The 22,656-nt window shown below is 40.3% G+C and overlaps 1 protein-coding gene across 7 annotated transcripts in view; it reads left to right on the top strand.

The window, feature by feature from the left end:
* FMNL2 (formin like 2) overlaps window positions 1-22,656 on the top strand; it is a 312,996-nt gene that overhangs the window by 209,517 nt on the left and 80,823 nt on the right. For 6 of the 7 annotated variants that reach the window (XR_006220721.1, XM_042994450.1, XM_042994446.1 and 3 more), the window contains exons 4-6: window positions 3,789-3,865; window positions 13,648-13,731; window positions 16,752-16,904. Coding sequence is in view for 6 of the 7 variants with exons in the window: in XM_042994450.1 (XP_042850384.1) it covers window positions 3,789-3,865; window positions 13,648-13,731; window positions 16,752-16,904 (314 nt within the window). In the remaining variant the exon portion in view is untranslated. The remainder of the gene's footprint in view (window positions 1-3,788; window positions 3,866-13,647; window positions 13,732-16,751; window positions 16,905-22,656) is intronic. The other variant, XM_042994451.1, reaches the window with a different exon arrangement.

The raw sequence follows: 22,656 nt of genomic DNA on the forward strand, positions 1-22,656 counted from the left end.
GGTGGCTCAGTCAGTTAAGCGTCTGACTTTGGCTCAGGTCATGACCTCATGGTTCGTGAGTTCGAGCCCCACCTCGAGCTCTGTGCTGACAGTTTGGAGCCTGGAGCCTGCTTTGGATTCTGTGTCTCCCTCTCTGCCTCTCCCCCACTTACACTCTATCTCTGTCTCTCAAAAATTAAATGTTAAAACAAATTAAAAAAAAAAAAAGAAATTCCCTAATTTATAAACCTTCAGGCGGTGGCTCAGACCCTAGGATTAGGAACCCTCATGTTGCTAAGTGAGGCAGAAACGTTGGTGTTTATGCGTAGACTGAGTGCTCCTCTCATTTACAGCAAGTTCCATTCCCAATTACGTCAACATTTCTCAGATTCTTAGGAAAAAGGAGAGGATAAGAACACTCCTTGAGAACGCTTCTCTGAGTCCATCCTCAAGTTCTGTAAGAAGGAGATGCTTGGAGAGAAAAGGTGGCTTTCTCCTGGAAAAGGCCCAGTTCTCTTCTGGAACCATTATTCCTGAGCTAAGCAAAGAATGTAAAACAAATAAGCTGTTTAGAGAGTGTTTTGCTCCATTGCAAATAACTTCATAAAGGACAAAGATGAGGATATCTGTGTGGGCTGACCTTCACTCCTGACCAGATACCGGACCATGTGTTCACCTGAGTGGCCTGCTTTGGTCTGTGCCTTGCCTTTCAAGATCAGTCATTCTGCTGAGAAAAAGATAAAATGGATGTTGAATCATCCACCCCTGCACTTTCTGTCAGGAGCTGGCAGTAGGAAATGATCTTTTCCACTCAACTTAATTCTCATGCTTAAAGCCTGGAAAGAGGAAATTTTGCTTGGAATAAGGCACGACTTGCAGTTAGAACAGGTTTGAGATTCTCAGCTGTACTACAGTGAGGAAAAGGGAAGATTTCAAATCGGGATTTTCAATTTTAGCCAAACAGTCTAGACTGAGTTGTCTTCCCTAACCTGTGTCTGGAGAGCTTAAATACTTTAACTCATTTATCTTTTGTTCACATTGAATAGAAGATACTTAATTTGCTGTCTTGTGAGAACATTTCTTAAGCATATTCTGTTTAGACTTTCTGCTAAGTAGTTTTAAGGGAAATCCTGGAGGGCAGGGAAGGAAGAGCCTAAATTCTATATCTCTGTGACCAGGACTCTGCAAAATAGCCTCCTCATTGAATATCAGGCGGTGCTGGTGTGTGATTTGGGGAGGTGCATTCATATGTCGCGTGGGAAAAGACCATGAAGAAAGGAGTGTGGTTCTCTGCAGGCTGTGCAGTTGTGAAATGAGACCTATTGCGTGGATTTCCAGGGCTCCTCTGAACTCATCCCTGGGCCTGCCTATAGTGGAGAGGGCCAGGGGGAATGTTCCACACTACTCACTGACGGTACCTGGCTCCTTGTTGCTGCTCCCCACAAGCACATGGTTTTTGTGTGTGGTGTCTTGAAGCATTCTCAATACATTTTCGTGACGCAGAGTGCCAACAGTCATTTCCTATGTGTTAGAGAGGTGGATGTCAAGGTTTCTCCATGGTCCCGAGTCCCGCTGACAGTTACACAGCCCTCGAGAGAATATAATACAGGGACAAAGTCAGTTTGGTTTTCTCTGTTACCATGCAGTTGTAAAACTGTAGTGCCTGCCATAGTAAATGCCTGAGAAATGTTATCTGCTACTGTTGTCGTTCCTGGTATCTCCTGGTGTTTTGATGGAGTTGCTCTATTTTGATGTATGCCTCTTAGCCCTTCGGCGGATCCTCTTTATACCCTATTGTGTCCTCGGTGCTACACAGGGTGCCCTTGTGGCTGATGATGAGCTTTCCCTGAGGACCAGCAAAGGCCACGGGGAACGAGTCAGAACTGTGCACAAAGCAAAGCGGGGAACGCTGAGTTGCTTTCTAAAAGGCCACATATGCAGATAGTCTGAGACTTGTGACTCTGACATGGGAATGGCCTCTCCAGAGCAGCCAGCAGGCCTGGGAATGGGTTCCTCAGCTGTGTGACTGTAGACTCTGCCTCATCAGCGGTCCTCATTGCTGGAAAGCTCTTCAGGAGACACCGGGTTTGGATGTCCCTCCAACTGATACATAACTCTTCTGTCATTTCTTAGGCCTTTCTTGACAAAAGAGGGGAGTGGCTCTTTTTTCATTGTTTTGGGGATGCTTTAATTTCATCTCAATATACCCAGATTCTAAAAACCAAGAAGGTCTTTGGAGTTCTTTCATTGTTTTGGGGATGCTTTAATTTCATCTCAATATACCCAGATTCTAAAAACCAAGAAGGTCTTTGGAGTTCTTTAAGAATGGCAGTCAGAGGAAACCGTCAGATTGTTGGCTTCCTTGGGGCCCTGGTGAGAAGCAGGTGGGGTAAAGGAGAAGAAGGTAACAGAAGTCCACCCTTGCTGAGCAGGCTTCCAGTCTTCACCGGGATACCAGGTCCTTCCTGTGGCATGGCAGGGGTTGGATCTGTCCACCGCACATCCTCCCTTTCCAGCCCTCCTCCGTTCCTTCCTGTCCTTGGATGCCTTCGTCTTTGGAACTGGATGAGCCTATTTCCACCACAGTTGTGGTAACAGAGGAGAAGGGTCCCTAATATCCTGAGCTAGAATTCTCACAGCCTTTTCTTGAAAACTGTGTAACATGCAAGTGGTTTGGATTTGTAGCACAGAGAGCATAGAACTCTTCTTAAAAGGCATGGTGTATCAAACGTCCTACTTCCAGAGTGGCCTAAGACTTTGGTTACTCTAAATAAATGTTTCAGGAGGAAATCGTGTTCCTGACAACGGATGTGCATTGCAACTCAGTGATACACGGGGATTATTTAGAGTTAAGAGGATAAAGAAGCATATATTTACTAGCAGAGGGTGATTCATTGAAGAAATAAAGACCTGAGGGGGTTCTAGAAGGATTGGTAGGGTTTTTATTGGCCAGGGAATGAGGAAGGACATGCCAAAAGTAGGAGGGACCTTCCAAATGAGGGCTCATAGGTGGAGGTAACTCTGAATGCTGACTTTTGGGAAATGTTACACTCTATAGAAAATAACCTAACAGTCCTGAGATGGCTGCCTTAGAAAGACCACCTTGCAAGGGTGGCTCTTAGTTGGCACTTGGGAACTTGCATTTCAGGAGAGTTCATAACTTTCCCTGATAAGAAGGATTCGCTGTGCCTAAACTGTTCATGCCAACAATACAGTTTATGCTGACTGCCTTCTTTTTTCTTCCTGGGAGTCTGGACTTGTGGTATGTGCTAGGCAGAGAATGCCTAAGTGACCAGCTCTCAATAAAAACGCTGGCGGACAGCTTTTCTGGTGGACGGCATTTCACAAATACTATCATTTGTGACTCCTCTGGGAGAAGACTGTTGGAAGCTTGTATCTGTTTTCTTCTGGACTTGACCCCGTGCACCTTTCCCTTTACTTAGTGTGCAATAAATCTTAGCCATAAGGACAACTGTACGCTGAGTTCTAGGAGGGAGTCTTAGGAAATCATTGAAACTGGGGGGGAGTGGGTAAGGGAACCCCAACACTTAGGTATTTTGGTGAATATTGTAGGGTAGGGAAAAATAATGTACTTACTCAAAGGCACCTAGTATATATGATGTAAGTAATTTTTCAGTCCTTTTGCACAAGCTAATTTTCATGATGAGAATAATTTGTGTGCTTTGCAAAAGGAAATGCAAGAGAAGCCCACTTTAAGAGCAGAGATGTTTTCATATTGTGTTAAACAAGCGGCAGTTACAGCAGTTGATGAAATCTTTTTTGTGAGATTATGTGTTCTTGAATTACAGAAATTCAGGCGGCGTGTTCAAGAATCCACACAAGTGCTAAGAGAACTGGAAATTTCTTTAAGAACCAACCATATTGGGTAAGTGAGCCCATTTAACATTTTAGCTTTAAGGCTTTTGGACACTTTACCAAAAGGCTGAATCATATCCAAAGAATTCAGCTTCCTTGTTGATCATTACAGATTAAGAGACTGAGGTTTAGATGGGCGGAGCCTTGGTTAGTACTTGAGCTGCTATCAGTAGAAGCAGGACAGACGGTCTTTGATTCGGATATTAATAACAATCCTAAAATTCTTTGCTTGGATGCAGTGATAGTGCTTGGTCTGTTGTGTGTGTAACAATTCCTGGCAAATCAGGAACTTGCGAACAAGTAATGTATCCTGGGATCCTGGAGGATCTCTCAGGGAAGTCTTGCACCTGGTTAGTTGAAGCTGCTTCATTGTGCTTTCTTCAGCTCCAGAAGGGACAAGAAACTGGAATGATGTCACCTGACGCCCCTCATTGCACTTAGGTGTTCTGAGTATCTCTGTCCTGCATCCCTAGACTTCAGGACCAGGAGTGTAAATCCACTCCGGAAAATAAAGTTGGGAGAATCTCAACGCTAAGCATTTCTGGGAGTTTTGCATGCGACTTGCCTTTAGCGAGTACAACTGTATTGCATTCTCCCTTACTCCTAGAATGGCATAATTGTACAGTACCTTAGAATAAGAGGATTCATCTCCAAGGCAGAATGATATCAGATATGCTCTTTTGCAGCTTTAGTTCTTTGGACATACCTGTTTAACACCCAGCCAGTTATTTAGGCCCTCTGTGTTTTGATTCTTTGAATTTAACAGAGAGAAGATTATAGACTTTAGATCTTTCAGAATTATTTCCTGCGACATTCTTTGCAAGTCTATTGGAAATGAAGTTTTGCATGTATGTTACATTACAGTTTTGCAGATTATTATGTAAAATAAATACACTCCAGCAATAATAGTTTACTTCTACTTCAGGCTGTGCTTTGGTATAAGCCATTCAAATGGTTCATTTCCACAGTTATTTCAGAATAAGCTTTTTAAAAAAATTTTTATGTTTTTATTTTTGAGATACAGCGTGAGCGGGGGAGGGGCAGAGAGAGAGGGAAACTCAGAATCCAAAGCAGGCGCCAGGCTCTGAGCTGTCAGCACAGAGCCGGGCACAGGGCTCAAACTCACGCACTGCGAGATCATGACCTGAGCCGAAGTCAGATACTTAACTGACTGAGCCACCCAGGCGCCCCAGAATAAGCTTTTTTAAATTGCAGATAATGCAAGGTTGATTTATAGGTGATGAAGCTTGGGTGAGAATGTTCATTTCCTAAAGGATAACTGCACATTTTTCACCTTGAGAATGAAGTATTTGGAAAATGAACTGATTTCTAAAGTTGATAATCACTTTGTCCAAGAAAATGGACTGTCAAGCAGTGGGTCATAGAATCATGGTATTAGAACTGGAAGAGAAGTTAAGGATTACCTAGTTCTTCATTTACAGATGAAAAACATTCAAGACCAGAGAAGGTGAGTAACTCCTATAAAGTCTATGGCTGTACAGCCAGGTGCTGTGGTTCAAAATGCCATGTTCTTTTTCTTACATAGTCTAATCTGACAGCTCTTTCCCTGAAAGGAAGGTAATCAGGGCCCTGGGATCAAAGCAATGAGGCTTGTCTTTTGGGGGTGAAAGTGGTGGTGATTTAATACAGTTGGGCATCCAAGCTTAGGAAACTCAAATACTTTCCAATATTTACAGATCAGGAACTAGATTCCATTTGGGAAGGTCCCACCCTGGACTGTTGGCACTTCTTCTTGACTGACAATGGTAGAATGAGCTGCAGCCAGGGTTTCTACAAATTGTCAAAGAGCATTGCTGAAATAATGTGAAATTGACCATCAAATACCAAAGCAAGACAATCCTTTCTGATACAAAGTTGGCTGAAAAGAAGAGCCTGGGTTGGGCTGGAGCCAGTGCAAATCTGCAAGCAATCCGAGTAGTTTGCTGTTTAGGATACTATAGGCATGTTGAAAGATTCTTACATTTTTTTCATCTTTAGCATCTGAAGTTTCCCTTTGTCTACCACCTATGTGAGACTTTGTGAAAGCTTTGGCTCGAGCAGCAGAAAAATTCATGGAGGCTCATTTTCTGGTTGCATACAACCATATTTTGGCTTCTCCTTATATGGAATGAAGCCACGCACCAGGGCTTTGACCTATCTTGACTGTCCTGAAAACCCAAACTTGAACTGGACTCTTCATTATGGAAACTAACTGGCTTGACCTCATTTGATTGGAAAGTCTTTTGAAGAATTACTCAGTAATGTGAAAATCACCAATTATTACAGTGAGGAATTCTTGGAATGCAATGTGCTATATAAGGTATTCATAGATTTTATTGCCCTTTATTGAGGTACCATAATAGAAGAATAATTGGGTGTCCATTGTCTTATGGAAAAAGAGATCTTGGTTCAGATTTTTGCTGTGCTCTTGATTAGTTATTAAATAAGTTATTTAGATAAGTTACATAAGCTCTTTGTACTTACTCTGTGACCTAAGTTAACTTCTTATCTATAAAATGAGGGTATTATTTACCAATATGAATGTTGTAAGGTTAAATGAGATAACTTATGAAAGACCTAATATAGGCTCTAATACATAATAGTTACTCAAAATATGATAGCTATTATTGTTAGGCTTATTGAAAATAATGTTTAATAATAATTCAATAATATTATTTTACCTCTAAGGAATTCCATGCAGAGATTGTTACTTTCTCTGTCTAAAATGACCCTGACACCTAGGAAATTGTGATTCCCAGAAATTAAAAGGAAGAATTATATTTAAAATCTACTTGTCTTGTAAAGGTTATTCTTGGCACATGCTTGTATTTTAAGCCTAAAGTCTGAGACTTTGCTGAGATAACATTCCAAGGTACAGCTTTGTCCAGCAAAGGGTTTGTTCTGAGTTGTGATATCAGCCTTAAACTGTATAAATGGAAGCAATCTTCTGAGAAAGAAAATTAATTTTCTTCGAGCCAAATTGAAGTAAGAATTGGACTAGAAGTAATCTTATTCACTTACTCTTAGGAACTATAATAATAGAGAAGAATTGGATTATGACTTATCCAAGCCCTTGAAATGACTTGAAATACCCTTGAAAGGAGCCAAGTACTGTGAGAACACTTTGGCTATGCAGTGTGAGTAGGCAGAGATATCTGCCATGGTATTTTGGATGTCAGGGCGATAAGATTCAGGTGGTGGTGGTGGTGGTGAGCTGGGTAGGTTTATGGGCTTTATTCCTGGCACTGAGGTATAGGTTCTGTCTCCTTGCAGGTACTTTATTGTAACAAAACTCTCCATTAAGAGAGAAAATTACTTTTCATCCTGAGTGCAAGAACATAGATGTTCTGAAAGATGTTCATTTCACTTTATCTCATTGGAGCTGCAAGAATGGGCATGCGGTCGTGGGAGGAATGTGTCAGTTGGCAGGGAGAAGATTTGTGGAAAGGGGAAGGAGCCCAGAAACTGCTCAGTGAAGGTCTTTTCTCCTGCAGTTCCCAGAATCTTGGTGAACAGGGTCTGGCTGGGCCAGGCCAGTGAAAAGAGAGAGAAGAATAACTAAGGCTTTTAACAGGTGTACAGCTGATTTGGGGTGTGTGTATATATCAAACTGTGCTATGATTAATTCATTCTTAAGTGTTGATTCTTAGAAATCCTAAAGATTATGATCTTGTCATTTATTAAATATGTTCATTGTGTTACTTCTTTTCTTTCTTTTTTTTTGTGTGTGTATGTTTATTTTTGAGAGAGAGTGGCAGAGCACAAGCGGGGGAGGGGCAGAGAGAGAAGGAGACACAGAATCTGAGGCAGGCTTCAGGCTCTGAGTTGTCAGCCCAGAGCCTGATGCGGGGCTTGAACCCACGAACTGTGAGATCATGACATAAGCCGAAGTTGGATGCTTAACCGACTGAGCCAGCCAGGCACCCCATCATTGTGTTATTTCTTACAAAAATCTTTTTATTATTGCCCTTTACCTCTGAGCCCCTGTTTATAGATGAGGAAAGTTAGAGTCAGTTACTAATTATCTTGCTTCAGTCCACACAGTTGAGAAGCACTGAGATTTGAACCTTGATATGTCCAAACATAAAGTCCATTATCTGAACCGGCAGTTTTTAAATTTTTTTGATTTCAGGATTCCTTTACTCTTAAATTATTTTGAACCTTAATATGCTTTTGTTTGTGTGGGTTTTATCTCTTAATGTTTACCATATTGGAAATTTAACTGATGAATTTTCACTTGGCTTATTTAATAAAATTTAATTTTTATTTTAAAGTAAATATTTAATAAATACAAAGTTGTAAATACAAAATAATAAACATAGCACAAACAAGATATTTTGTGAGAAATATCTATTTTCCAAAGCAACAAGAAAAAAATAGTAACAGGAATGGCATTGATTTACATTTTTATAAATTTCTTTAATGTCTGATTAATAGAAGGCAGCTGGATTCTGACTTCTTTGTCTGCATTTGATTTGTGGTAATATGTTGTATATGTATGTGAAGATGTACATGAAGAAAAACCGGCCTTACACACACATATGCACTTGAAAAAAGGAGTTTTAAATAACCTGCAGATAATTGTGGATATTCTTCTTTCATGGTACACCATCCTTCAATGAGTGGTAATTTCTTTGTAGAATCTGAAAGAATATCAATGGGCTTTTGTACTTGGTTAAACTAAAATTCACTGTGGGTTTTTTTTTTTTTTTTTAATGTTTATTTTGAAAGAGCACGAGCTGGGGAGGGGTGGAGAGAGAGGGAGAAGGATCTGAAGTGGGCTTTGCACTGACAGCAGTGAGCCTGATATGGGTCTTGAACTCAGGAACTGTGAGATCATGACCAGAGCCAAAGTCAGACCGTCAACCGACTCAGCCACCCAGGTGACCCCACTGTGCGATCTTGAAAATTGAATGGGTCATTCCACCCAGGCATAATTTGGGTAACATCATGAATTGGTTATTTGGAAAATATGGTTTCACTGAGTTTTTCTGATCTCTCAAAGATTGAGACATTTTATTCTACAATATGAAAACATTCACGTTCATTAATAATTATCAGTGTAATCTGAATATACTTTAAGGATTGGGGAGTTGTCAAGTTCGTGGTGGGGAATACAAGTGTTCCAGAATTTTTAGTTTTTTTGTTTGAAACCTCATATTTTATAATGGACAACAAATCCTCTCAGTTGTTTTCCTTGAAATGATACGCTCACTTCATTCACTTTTGAGAAAATGTCTGCCAAATACCCAAGACAGAATAACTGTATTTGTTAGTCATTTTATGTTTCATGTAAAAAAAAAAAAATAAATAAAAAATAAAGAACGACAAAAAAAACCCAACAGCAACTTGTTCAGTTGATGTCTCAAAAAACTGCACAAGTGCTTTTCCTGGAGTCAGCCGTGGTACTTGGGGACAGTAGGGGAGAGAGGTTTATGTGGGCTTTCCATTTTGTTAGATAGAAAATTAAAAAGATACAAACTCATGGCACAAGCTTTACTAAAATCAGTATTTTTTTTTTATTGCTTCCTTAAGGACAGTTTAAAGTGAAGCTGACTTTTTTTCTCTCCCAAGTGCTCTGGGTGAAGAACACTAAATAGGTGTATTTTCTGCCAGTCGCAGTTTTCTCCACTCTTCATTTTGTACCATCAGTGTGGGTGTCAGCACTGTGGAAAGCAATTACTATCTTAATATTTTTGTGAGAACAGTTTTAACTTCCCAAACCCCTCAGAGGGTCTCAGGGACCCCTAGTGATGTGTGGGCTGCACTAAGAACCAGTTTGTGACTCTGTCTTGAAGAATAGATTTGGCAGCTGATGGTTTATCTGAGTGATGCTTACCTTTTTTCTCTTGCTGCTTGTGATTTTTTCGCATGATTTTTCCTCAACTGCAGTTTCCGCCATGTATTAGGAGCACCTCCAAAAGGAGACTGGCAAAGGGAATTCACCACTGTCCCTTATCTTGTGATCTTGGGTCTGCTTTGTTTAATCTTAGAAATTTGAAGCCAAAAAGGTCCCTTGAGACTTCATTTTCTAGATCAGAACAATGAGTTTCTAAAGTTGGCCGGGTGCAGGGGTGGGGTGAGGAGAGTGGAAGCAGAAACGAGCAACTCTGAAACAACTTGAACCTATGATAAAACAGTAACTGTTGACCTCTGCACATAGATTCCTTCCTTGAATAAGAGTTTTTTTCAGAGCTATTTTTCCTTATCATGGTCTCTTCCAGCTCCTGAGCAGCTGATTTGGAATTTGCCTAATTCAAATTTACAACATATGGTAATTACACTGAATCTGTGGGGGTACTCAGTGATGCATGCTATCAGAGTCAGAAATAATTCTTGTTTCCAGAACCTATAATCATCCAATTTGAAACGGTGTGCATGTTGGCAATATGTAAAACAAAACAAAACAAAACAAAAAAACTGTATATAATATGCACAGAAGTGAAAAATGGAAATAATTTTCTAGAGGAACCCTAAATTTATGATATGTCATTGCAGGATCATGTACGTGAATCTGCACAGTAGGGCTTCCATTTTTTTTATGCCTTTAGGTTAAAGATACTGCTTTGAAATTTGCCCAGTTTTCATCTTTACCCATTTTGTTTGTATACTGTTTCCTCTCAGAAGTTCACTCTCACCTCTGTTCTCTCCTCCACAGTATATCCCAAGTGTAGAGGGGCTAGGAATTGATAAGAGAGGGGAAAAAGTGAAGACTGTTGTTTTTTTTTTTTTTCCCCTGTAAATGCATAGCCTTTTTGCTGAAATGACTTGGCTAACCTTGGATCGTTTGGCAAAGAGGATAAGGAGGTCAACCATGGTGGATTTAAAAAGTTTTTTTTTTAATTATTAAGTTTATTTATTTTGAGAGAGAACGTGTGTGTACGTACAAGCAGGGGGAGGGGCAGAGAGAAGGAGAGACAGAATCCCAAGCAGGTTCCACATCATCATCGCAGAGTCTGATGCAGGGCTTGAACTCATGAACTGTGGGATCATGAACTGAGCCAAGATCGAGTCGGATGCTTAACCAACTGTGCCACCCATGCACCCCCACTGTGGTAGATTTTTATCTTACTCTTCCCTAAATCAGCTAGGGGTGTCTGGGCCAGATCAAAGACCCAGGGAAGATCTCAGGGTTTAGAAAAAGAGATTAACCTCATGAAATTAAACCTCTCAGAGGCAGGAATTGTTACTCTAGCCGACTTGTTAGGAACTGTGCAGTTTGTTCCTGCCTTTCACTGTGAATATTGTTTTTAAGGCACTTACACTCAAAATCAGCAACTGGGGCTGGAGGCATCCATAATAGCATTGGATTAAAGAAAGAGAAGCTAGCTAAATAGTCTTTATCCCTGCATGAAAGAGTCAAGAGAATTGTGGCTCCTGCCGTGCTTGGCTCGCTCCTTCCTTCCTTCCTTCCCTCCTTCCTTCCTTCCTTCCCTCCTTCCCTCCCTCCCTCCTTCCCTCCCTCCCTCCCTCCCTTTATTTTATTTAAACATTTTCTTATCTGTGAGTCATTTGCCTCCCATTTAGTTTGTGGCTAAAAATCCCTGAGTTGGAAGTGCTGGTGGTTAAGGCAGTGATAGGTCCACAGGGTGTCCTGGACCATCTCGACTCTTTAGAGGCTATGTCTAGAAAATCAACCAGAAGGAACTACAATAGTTGTTGCTCTCAGCTCCTACACTGGAGTGTTTTTATGAGCCACTGAGATAGAAAGTGTAGAATTGAGATTGCTCTGTATCATCTGGAGTGTATGGTGACTCTTCATTCTAAAATGAAGACCTCCGTGCCCAGCCCCCGGGATTCCTGCTGTATGCCTGCCATTGAGGGCCAGTTTCAATCACCCAGCCAGAGCTCACAGGCCAGGCCACTGGAGAGGCCTCAGAGAAGCTCAGAGGCTTGAGTTTCCAGAGCAGCTAGTCAGAGGATTTCCATAGTGACTGCCATCCTTGCTTTAGTGTCCTACCATTTATAAAAAGAAAATTTATTTACTATTTCTAGGCTTCTAACTATTTGCGCTTAAAAATGTACAGTGCCTCCTGAGATCTAGCTGTAAAGGGAGAATAATTAAAATAAATCAACTGAAAGTATCCAGAGGCAGAAGCCAGGAGACGCTGTATGTGGTGGTTTTGAAGCCTGACGGGTGGCCAACTCTTTTAGTTTTTGTCAGCCCTTTTTTTTTTTTTCTAAACGTTTATTTATTTTTGAGACAGAGAGAGACAGAGCATGAACGGGGGAGGGGCAGAGAGAGAGGGAGACGCAGAATCGGAAGCAGGCTCCAGGCTCTGAGCCATCAGCCCAGAGCCCGATGCGGGGCTCAAACTCACGGACCGCGAGATCGTGACCTGAGCCGAAGTCAGATGCTTAACCGACTGAGCCACCCAGGCGCCCCTTGTCAGCTCTTAAGAGACCCAACAGGTGGTGTTCTTTTACTTTCCTCTCTAGGTATCTTTTTGATATTATTTGCTTATATGTGGCTGTGTTAGGTGCATACATTTTGTGATAGCCTGCCTGAGACACTTGGGGGAAAATACGAGATAAGCTGCCTGCTTTTCCTACCTTGCTGCCTCCGGGGGCTACCTGTAGACCCGAGTTTGCATCATGGAGATGAGAGGAATACAACAAAGAATGAGCTTGAGGATAAAGGAAAAAGGCCCCAAACAGAATTTAAAAACAGGCATCCTGAGTCCATCAGATTTTTTTTTTCTTCAGTCAAGACGAAGATTTTAAGGGATTTTTCATCCTTAACAATACACATACGATTGTCGTCCTGTTGTTCTAACAGCTTGCGAAACTAGCTTCTAGCGTAGCAATCGTGTCCAGAGCTGGTGGGCCTGTTTTTTGCTTGGTGTTTTTGGAGGAAGGAAACCAGTTTTGGAACTCATGTGGGTGATGTACCTCAAGTCCCATTTCTGTGATAGTAGCAGACTTTTTTACTTACTTGTCAGTACCTAGTGAAGGCTTATTAATCAGGTATCATGCATTCTTTGAAGATGAATGCCCTGGAGGAAATTCGTGGTAGCAAGTGTTTATCCTCAGTGCCTGAAGGTTCTGTTTGACCACTCTGCTTCATCTCTAGGAGTTATGGTGAAGTGCAAATAAAAATCAGTAAAAATTCTCACTGAACTGCATTCAAACCCACCATTTAAATGCAAGGTGATACTATTTAAAATGAGTTAAAGAAAAACATGATCTGTCATGTCTTGGCTTTGATGATGGTATGCGGCGCCTGCAAGTTTTTAAGAGGTTTTAACATTCATGGAAAAAATTAAGCAAATCATTAACCCTATTGAATTTCCAGAAGCCCCTAAATGCTGGTTTCTCATTGGCTAGTTCAGTGTTTTCTGTGGCCTAGTGTGCCAAGAAGGACTTGAATGTGGATTTGGAATCATGCCTGAATTTCACTGCTTATGTCGTCACGTTCCTAGCTTGCCGCGTTCCCTGTGTAGTCTTGGCTCCTTTAACAAGCAGGCTGTGGGTCAGTTGTGGTGGAAAAAAAATACACTTAGCAGGTTCCTTTTTTAGAACACTTCCTACAGGTCACCTCAAGTCTCCTAAGCAGTAAAATGCAAGGGAGGCACATGTATACCTTTTGCCCCCTTTTCTTGCACATTGAAATGCTGTGGTTTTTATGGTTACCATATTGAAAAGTACCTACTTCGTGTGATGGAGTCTAGGTCTGCCTCCGTTATTTCCTTGAAGTGAAAGTTTCTGGTGGAACAGTAACTGTGTTCACTGGGCTTTCTCATGGCAGAGCATGTGATGAACCTCTGTGATAATTGTTTTTATTTTTAACAGATGGGTCAGAGAGTTTCTGAATGAAGAAAACAGGGGTCTTGATGTTCTAGTGGAATATCTATCATTTGCGCAGTACGCGGTCACGTAAGTAAAACTTGGCTTTTGGCTTTTGAATTTCATGTGGTCACAGAAGATGCAAGAGAGTGGTAAAATTACATACCGCATTGAGGGGGAGAAGCCCAGCAGCAGATGTGGTAAGGTTTAAGGAGGTTTGTTTCTACTCAAGTAGCTAAAAGCAAATCACGTAATTGTTATTAGAAATGCTTTCAAGGCAGAAGTAAAACGGGGGAATAAAAATCCCCCTTGGAGGAGTCCTTATTTTTAAAAGAGGTAACTTTCTTCAGTGCTCAAGTTACATTATGTCCATATGGTAGAATACCCTAGCAGATACTGAAAGAGGTATGTGATATACTGTTGAGTGAATAACACATGACACAGAAGAGTGACTTTCTTTTTCTTAGAAAACAAAACAAAAATATATACATTTGTACGTGCTAGCAAATGCAGAGAAAATAATTGCAGATGGGGATACCAAATCTAGTGGGACTGAGGGGAGGAGTAAACAGAGGCTTTGCTTTTTTACTTGATGGGTATTTGTGTTGTTTTGACTTCGCCTTCCTAAGGTGAGGGAGGAGAAAATTGGGGCAGAGCAGGAAAAAAAAAAATCAACGTATTTAACCTTGTTTTTTGTTAATTCTTAAAATTTTCCCATTTGCGAGGCTTCTGGAAGGATTTACAACAGGAATGAGAAATGTACATTTGGATGAGACATTTTCTTCTCCACATTCCCTCCTTTAGTCAAAAAAAAACCAAAAACATTGCAGTATCTACTGATAGACTCTCTCACACACACAGATTGAGGAAGTAATACTTAATAATTGTATTTACAATTTGTTTGGAAGACATTTTGACTTGGATGATAGTGTTTTCCCCCCTCCCCATGCTGCCTTTAAAAGCAGTAACTTGTTTTTTTATATCGCATCATTCCAAAGAAGTTCTAAGACTGAACCAGATGTTATCTTAGAACCCTCAGCACTTCCTTGAGAATGCGTGAGGAGAAAGCTGTAATTACTCCTACCTAACGGATGCAGAAATGACAGTATTAACTGAGACTAGCATAATCACTTTCAGGTTTGATAACTCTAGTGTATCATGTGAAGTAGAGTAAGAGACACCGATGGACAAGTTCTTAGCTTTCTAAGAAGTTGTCTTCTGAGGTATAACCCCACTTTTTATAGCCTGTTCTTCCAAAGGGGGTTTCTTGTCTATGTCCATCATGTCAAAAACTGCTAACCTCTTTTTCACTTTATATTGTGTGACAAACACAATAATACTACCCTGCTGCATTGTTTAAAATCTGAAGGAATGGTTATGGAATCGAGGAAAAGCTAAGAAATTTCAGTGGAAATTTCAATGGAAAAGGATGGCACGCTATGTATTAAATGTTTGCTGTGATTAACCCTTTACCTATATCACAATAGAGGCTGTGAACCAGTTTTCCCAAATGTACCCTCACTTAGGACCAGCAGGAAAAGGAGGTGCTACCACGAGGAGATCCTAGTTGTGGCATAAGATCAAACCCAGCAAAAGATCAGAACTCAGAGCTGTGGTTTCCTAATCTCATTTTTTTGGCGTTGCCTTTACATTCTCTGCTTGCTAGGTTTGGTTTGCTTTTGCCTTGTTTAGATAAGTTTTATATAAATACATAACTTACGTTCTTTCTTGAAACTAATGGGCTGAAAAGTTCCTTACTGTTCCTTGGCTTGTGACAGTTTCCTAGCCCAGGTAATGTGAACCAACAGGTTCATGTTCCATCCCTAAATAGGATGCTTAACTAAGGTGTGTGTTTCCTAATTCTGCTCTGTAAGGGGGGTGGGAAGGGTGAGCTGAGAGGAGTGGGAAGCTATGGAACAGCTGACCAATGACTTGGGGGTTGCAGAGTGACTTGGCGAGAGTAACAGTGACACGGGTGATCTTGGGGTGCCCCCCTCAGCTTACCTTCTCCAGTGTCAGTTGTAGACTTCTGTTTTTAGTTCTTAAGGATTTGATTACTCAATCCCACCTCTTTTCTGTTCAGCTCTGCTTCCTGCATCCAAAAGCATGACAAAATGGCCAGATCCATTCACTAATGATACATCAGTGGCTCATCCGAGTTTGCAGATGACAATTCTAATGGAATTCTAACAGAATACTTTTTTTTGGCTATCATACTTTTATAAAAAGTCAAACTGTTTGACAAAAAGTCCTACTGTTTTTTTCCGATATGTATTGTTACTGTCTCTTCTGTAATAGCCTCTCGAATCTTCCATGTGATATTAAGTATAGCTGCCTTCTGTTTATTCTCTGATCAGGTGTTGCCGGGTGGAACTATGGGTAGAAACACTTGATGAAGTATTTTGTTGAGAAAGGAGAGCTACTAACTTTGGGAGGAGAAAATGCATACAACACAAAGGACTGGCTGTTTAAAAATTTTGTTCCTAAAATTATGCAAAAATGAGCAACTTAACTCTCCATTTATTCTAACATGGTTAACATGAGTAATAACCTCAAAAAATGTCAGAGAGAAACAAGTCCTACTTTAAAGAGCACCACATTGGGAAGAGATTCCAGAATCAAAGCAAATCCATAACTTTGCGAGTAATGTATCACATATGGTTGGAAAAGTACACTTGCCAACACACTAGGAGAAAATGCTCAGTGAAAATTGATGGGTAGGAATAAATTAGTCTAAGCCTACATATTGACTTGTTAAAGCAAAATGAAGACAGCTGTAAGATCTTTCCTTCCCCTTCCCCCATAGCAGTGTTAGCAGTTGGTAAATTAGTAAGCCTTGTAGTAAAATACAGATAACACATTACTATTTATTTCTGCGCTGTTGTTCAACTATTTTTTTTGCCTTGCCCAGTATTTGTCATTTTGTATTCTGCAAGTGAACACTGAGTCCGTGAAAATTCTTTTATGTTTCTTTTTCAGTTTTCTTTGTTTGCAAAGACTACCCATTGTAAGGTGCAGATGTATACTAGGAAGGAGCATGTTATGCACATCCCTGCATTTGTGTGACTGTGAACTTTTAAGGCTTCAGTGGCATTTCTCTTTTGTTTTAGTTTTGATTTTGAAAGCGTGGAAAGCACTGTGGAGAGCTCAGTGGACAAATCAAAGCCCTGGAGTAGGTCCATCGAGGATCTACACAGAGGAAGCAACCTGCCCTCCCCGGTGGGCAACAGTGTATCCCGCTCAGGAAGGCATTCTGCACTGCGGTGAGTTCCTTTAATCAGGAGGGAGGAATTGTGATAGGATATGCGGGGACAGCAGAGTTCCTGGCTTCTGGTGATGATCCTGGGCTACAGATTGCTGTAACTTCTCACGCAACCCTTGGATTTCTGTTGATGCAAATGAAAGTTTCTTCAGGAGTTTATGGGAGCATCACTGGGACAATATTCTGTAGCTTTAAATAGATTTCTGGGAACACCACACCTGCACTCAGCACAGAAAGTTCTGCCAAATGATGGAATGCAGTAGACTCCATCGGCAGCTTAAGTTTTCAAAACCAGGGAGATGCTGACTTTATGATTTAGGCTGTGTGTTCTGTGTAGAGGCAGCACCTCTTGAGATTTGGGGTTTTCAAGAATTCCTTGTTGGCTCTTCATACTCTTCTCCCCTCCCTTCTTCCATTGGTAGCTCAGGTGTGTGCTCTGTGGAACGTGTTCTTAGTCCTAGGTGCACAATGCTGTAGTGATCCTTTTTATTAATGAAATGCCTTTAAGCAGTGCTTCTTTGGTTAGGTGTGCTCAGTTGTCAACCTTGTTTCCTCCTAAGGATTTGTTCTCTAGTCTTTCATGGTTGAAATACCACCATGCTAAGGAAGGATGGGTGCTGATCATCTCTACTGCTAACGGCTGGAATGTCACTGCGATTGATTATTCACTCATTTCCACATTCATTCACTGAAAAATATTTTTGAGCTTCTATAATTTGCCAGGCACTGTAGTTAGAGTTAAGGTACACGGATGGATAAATCAGAACCCTGTCTGTCAAGACGGAGATGACATCTAGAGCAAGTTCTTAAAGGTTGCTGTTTTGCAGAAGTTTAATAAAAATTTTTATTAATAAATGCCTCATTCCCAAATGTTGCTTATTCTTTGCAGCTTGAAAAATTTATGTCACTTATTTCAGACTTGATCTGGCAAGTGGATGTTGTTCCTGTCCATGTTTAAGATCCCCATGGATATTGGGTCATTGGTGGTGGGGTCCCATGTGTCAAGTTGTAAATCAGTGAAAATGTGGCCTTCAGACTTTTCGTAACTGGTAGCCTTTTATGTACCTTTTGTCCCTTTGACTTAGGTTTTGGTCATAGAAAGTTAATATCTCAATAATAAAATTCAGTTTTGCTGAAGGATTTGACGTTTGAATGAGATGCTTCCAATCAACCATTCAGATTTTCCATGTTTGAAGATGCCAAAAATAATAATGGGTTTTGAATGGTTCAATAATAATGAAGAGCAGTGTTTCAGTTCGTCTCGTGGTATTTGCAATAGGCCAAGAGCTATATAACTTGCTAGTCTACGTCAACTTTACATGTGGACAAGGCTGATTTGGAAGTTGAAGAAAGGCCAGTCATGCCTGAGGAATTCCCTAATGACCTTGGTACAGGAATGGAAATTCTTACCATTAGTGTAGATATAATTATATATAAGGAATTTAATTGACAAAAGTACATTTTAATTCACTTTTTATCATTTCTTACTTGGAATGTATCATATGTTGGCTAGGTACCACCTTCACAGGATTCATTTTTCTGATTAATAATTCATTATGCCTAATTTTGAATTATTAAAGACTGTTCATTGAGAACACATTGTTTCTAGAAGAGTGGAAGAATCAGGAAAATATGGGAATATTTTAGGTATAAGGAGAATGGTAGTCCTGGACCCTGGAAGGCATTGTTTGACAGTTGGCTCAAGGTAGATCCTGTTAGAATTCATTTTAAATTGGAAAAAAATGGACCAAAAGTATAGATAGACATGATGGAAATGCTGTTCTGGGAAAGTCAGGAAGTATATGACATGGATGGTTGGCAGATGTGCTAGAAGATGACCAATTAAGAAACCAATATCACATTCTTCTGTCTTGTGTTTGAACAGTTTCAAACTGAGGAACGGAACATTTGGATTTCCTTTGACTCTTCCTTCGCGGGTTCTAGTAACTCCAGAAAATCAACGTGGCAGTAACTTTTATGCTGCTTATTGACCTGAAGCTTAGACTTTTGTTTTTGAACAATGTATATCAATGATACTCCAGCTCTTGTGGTTCATGGATTTATGCCTGGATTCTAATTCTGTATTTGGTCATTTGATGGCATCTGTGACTTAAAAAACAAAACAAAACAAAACAGCAATCAGAAGTACAGGCATATGGTACATGTTGCTTTTCATATACCCAAAGATTGTTTACATTTTTTTTCTTTTCCTCCTCCTTCTTCTCTCCCCTTTCTTTCTCTGGTCCCCACACTTCCTTCACTTTTTGGCTTTCTTTTCGTTGCCCTTCTTTTTCATTCTTCCATCTCATTTCTGATTGTCTTCTCGTCCTCTGCTTTGTCCTTTCTCATCCTCCTGTCTCCTCTCCCTCCGGTTCCATTCATGTCTTACACCACCACCAGATTGGTTTCTCTGCCTGAGTATCTTCAGTTCAAATGCCACCAGAGCTGCTCCTCTCCCTGTTGCCTCTGGAGCAGCTTCAGTTTACACACTGATGATGAGGCTTCAAACCGGAAAATCTCGTAAGTCACGGGTGGACACGACACCCATGAGAGCTCGTAGCGCATGGTGGCAGGGTATTGCGACCTATCCTCAGGTTATAATATGATAACCTCATGGCTTACTACCATCACCCTGTGCTGGAACAAAGTCCACTGCCTTTTAAACTTTGGTGCACTCTGTTAGCGTATTATGATTCCTCAATTTAAGAATCTGACCCTTTAAGGTATATTGTGTTAATGTTACAGGTTTTTTGAAAAGAGTAGAAGGATATGAGTTCATGTACTGTAGCTTATTCTGGTAGCTTTGTTTGATAAGAGTGTCTTCTGTATCCAAATGCAGATTTTACTTCCCTTATCTTAATCTCCAGATAAGAACGTTGATTGAATAGAAATCTGACCCTATATCACTTGGCAAAAGGGGTTCAACTTGGAAGAAGAAAGGGGATTTCATGAAATTGACAACATTTTATAAATGGGGCTTGATGAAAGAAAAAAGGGAAAACACTGTTTTTACACAAAATTTTAATGTTGATGGACACTCTCCTCTTTGTATTCAGTTTTTAACTATTTAAAATGGAAGATTAAAAATTTTAGGATATGACATTCACCTTGAGTTATATTAACTGTTAGGTTTTATCTTACCAATTTGTCAACTTGGCCAGTGGTAAAAACATTGATATTGATGTGGTGGAAACCTGGGATTGTAAGCTTAGGGGCCTAGTTTTCCTTCAGTTAAGATTTCTGTTAATGTGGCCATAGGTCTGGCTAAATTAAATGATGCTATATATGCACATGAGTACATGTTTGATTTTTGAAGACAAAGATTGTATTAATTCAGATGTAAGAGAAAGTCATTTTTAATTTTTAAGAACAGTTACTTAGTGTCATTGGACTAAATAAGCAGTGACATAGTAAATAGCTGTTTGGATTACTTTTTTAATGTTTGTTTATTTTTGAGAGAGACAGACAGCATGAGCAGGGAAAGGGCAGAGAGAAAGAGGGAGAAACAGAATCCGAAGCAGGCTCCAGGCTCTGAGCTGTCAGCCCAGAGCCTGACGCGGGGCTCAAACTCACAAACTGTGAGATCATGACTTGAGCCAAAGTTAGACACTTAACTGACTGAGCCACCCAGGCGCCCCTCTGTTTTGAGTTTTAAAAGAAATGGGTAGAATTCTAAGAGCTTGGAAGAAGGGGCCAGATTTTAACTGGGACTTCGGGTGATGGCCAGAGTTGATCTTCAGGGTGAGGAGAGTGCTTCAGGTAGAAGTAAAGTGAAGAGGCATGAGATGAGCAAAAGTGTATATCTGAGATCCGGCATGTTTGGGAAAGAGGGAATAACCTGTCCTTTGTGATGGAGGTAGAGGGCTATTTAATGGAGACATTGGGTCATAGACAAACAAAGCTGAAAAGGGTTTGTTAGCAACTGCCTTGTAGGTAACCCCGACTGACCCTTCCCATTGTGGTAAGGGAACCAAGATCCACATTTCCTCTAAGATGTTAACTTGCATAAGTATTTCTTCCTAAGATCCCCCAGAACAAATTTCACATTTTTTCCTGAGATTATTATCAAAAGGAATACATTTCCTGAGTAGTCATCAACTGAGTATTTACCATCTATTATCCTTAGTGGATTTACATGAAGAGCCGAAGAGTTCAAATTTAGATCGTTGTTGATAAACACTTTAGCAGTTACCCCATTCCTGGCAGTGTTTTCCATGTCAGTAATTTTTAAAAATATTTAACAATAGGCACAAAGGTAATAGATGACATTGATAGGATTTTTATTGGGCGGAAAAACATATTGAGTGTCTACCGTGTGCCAGGCACTGTTCTAAGGCCCTTCAGTGATTTACTGTTCACCATGGCTTTATGGGATAGTGATGACTCTTATCCCTGCAAAGAAGCTGAGGTCTCTAGTGGTTAAGCAACTTTCCTGAGATCAAACAGTGAGTATAGGAGGTGGGATGTAAAGTGAGCTGGCCTGACTTCAACTTTTAAACCATGTTATCCTGCCTATTTATTCACAGGATGATTTTTTTTCTCCCTCAGTAAATAGTCTCTGTTATATCAGGGTGTCCACCTGTCTTTATGTCAGTTGTACCCTGCAGGAAGGGCTTTTGCTGATCCTTCTCAGAAAATGTGCCTTTTTCTACTTCATGCAAAGATGCCAGAGTTGCTACTGGAGACCCTCATCAATATGCTGTCAACATAAATGATCAGTATAGCTTAGCTATTACAAACAAGTTACATAGAAACATGAAAAAGTAATTTCTAAACAAAGGACAAGAGTCAGACAAAAAGTTCTGCATTTATATGATTTCATTTTTGCCTACGTGCAGATGGGAAGGCATTGAAAAAGAGTTTATCAAATGAAAATAGTGACTGTTTTTCACCAAAGACGAGATTATCAGAGCTTTTTTCAGATTTTTGTTTGTACGATGTTTTAGAACTGATGTAAAATACACGTAGTATATACCTATGAATCAGACGCCACCTAACAAAGAACCTTGAATTTTGGAGTTTGGGTTTTATCTGGTAGGCAGCAGAATGGGAAAACACATGAGGTAGTTGATCTTTCTGAGCGTGTAGGGTCTGGTGAATGCACTGGGTGTTGATTGGAGGAACAGATGGCTGATGCTTGGACCTCTAAAGGAGGTACCTGAGAACTTAGAACATAGAGCAAAGGCCAAGTATGAAGATGTTCCAGAATTGACTTGGTGGGCAAAGTGGTAAAGAGAAAATTTTGTGTATGATTGATTAGAAGAGAAATAGAATCATTAGTAGAAACAGCAAAGTTGGAATCTGGAAGAGATCTCATATGTGGTTATTTGAACACTTTTTGTTGATGAGGCACTGAGCTAAGACCTTATTGTCCAAGGAGTTACCTAGTTCCTGCACACCTATTTCCACGCATGGACCAATGGCCCATGTAGTTGATTCGGCTTTGTTGCAGTAAATACTTGTGTCCACAGCAGTATTCCTGATGTTATTTAAATATATGGGAACACCAACTCTGTACCAGTTTGCGTGAAAAGTAAGAGGTGTTCTGGAAGAAGCTTTGAAGCTCTTACAAGTTCTTTTATTTCAGTAGTAGAGCTTTACCTTCAATTTTAATTGTTGGGGGAAGAAAATCATGTAACCTCTTAAACCATTATAGTATTAGATTAAAAAAAAAGATTTCTTAATTGTATAATTAGAAGCTAAAGCAGTTTTTACCTTGATTCAGAACAAGAACAGTGTTCTGTTCATTTTCT

This window comes from Panthera tigris, chromosome C1, assembly GCF_018350195.1.
Source record: "Panthera tigris isolate Pti1 chromosome C1, P.tigris_Pti1_mat1.1, whole genome shotgun sequence".
In the NCBI taxonomy this organism is placed as follows: Eukaryota; Metazoa; Chordata; class Mammalia; order Carnivora; family Felidae; genus Panthera; species Panthera tigris.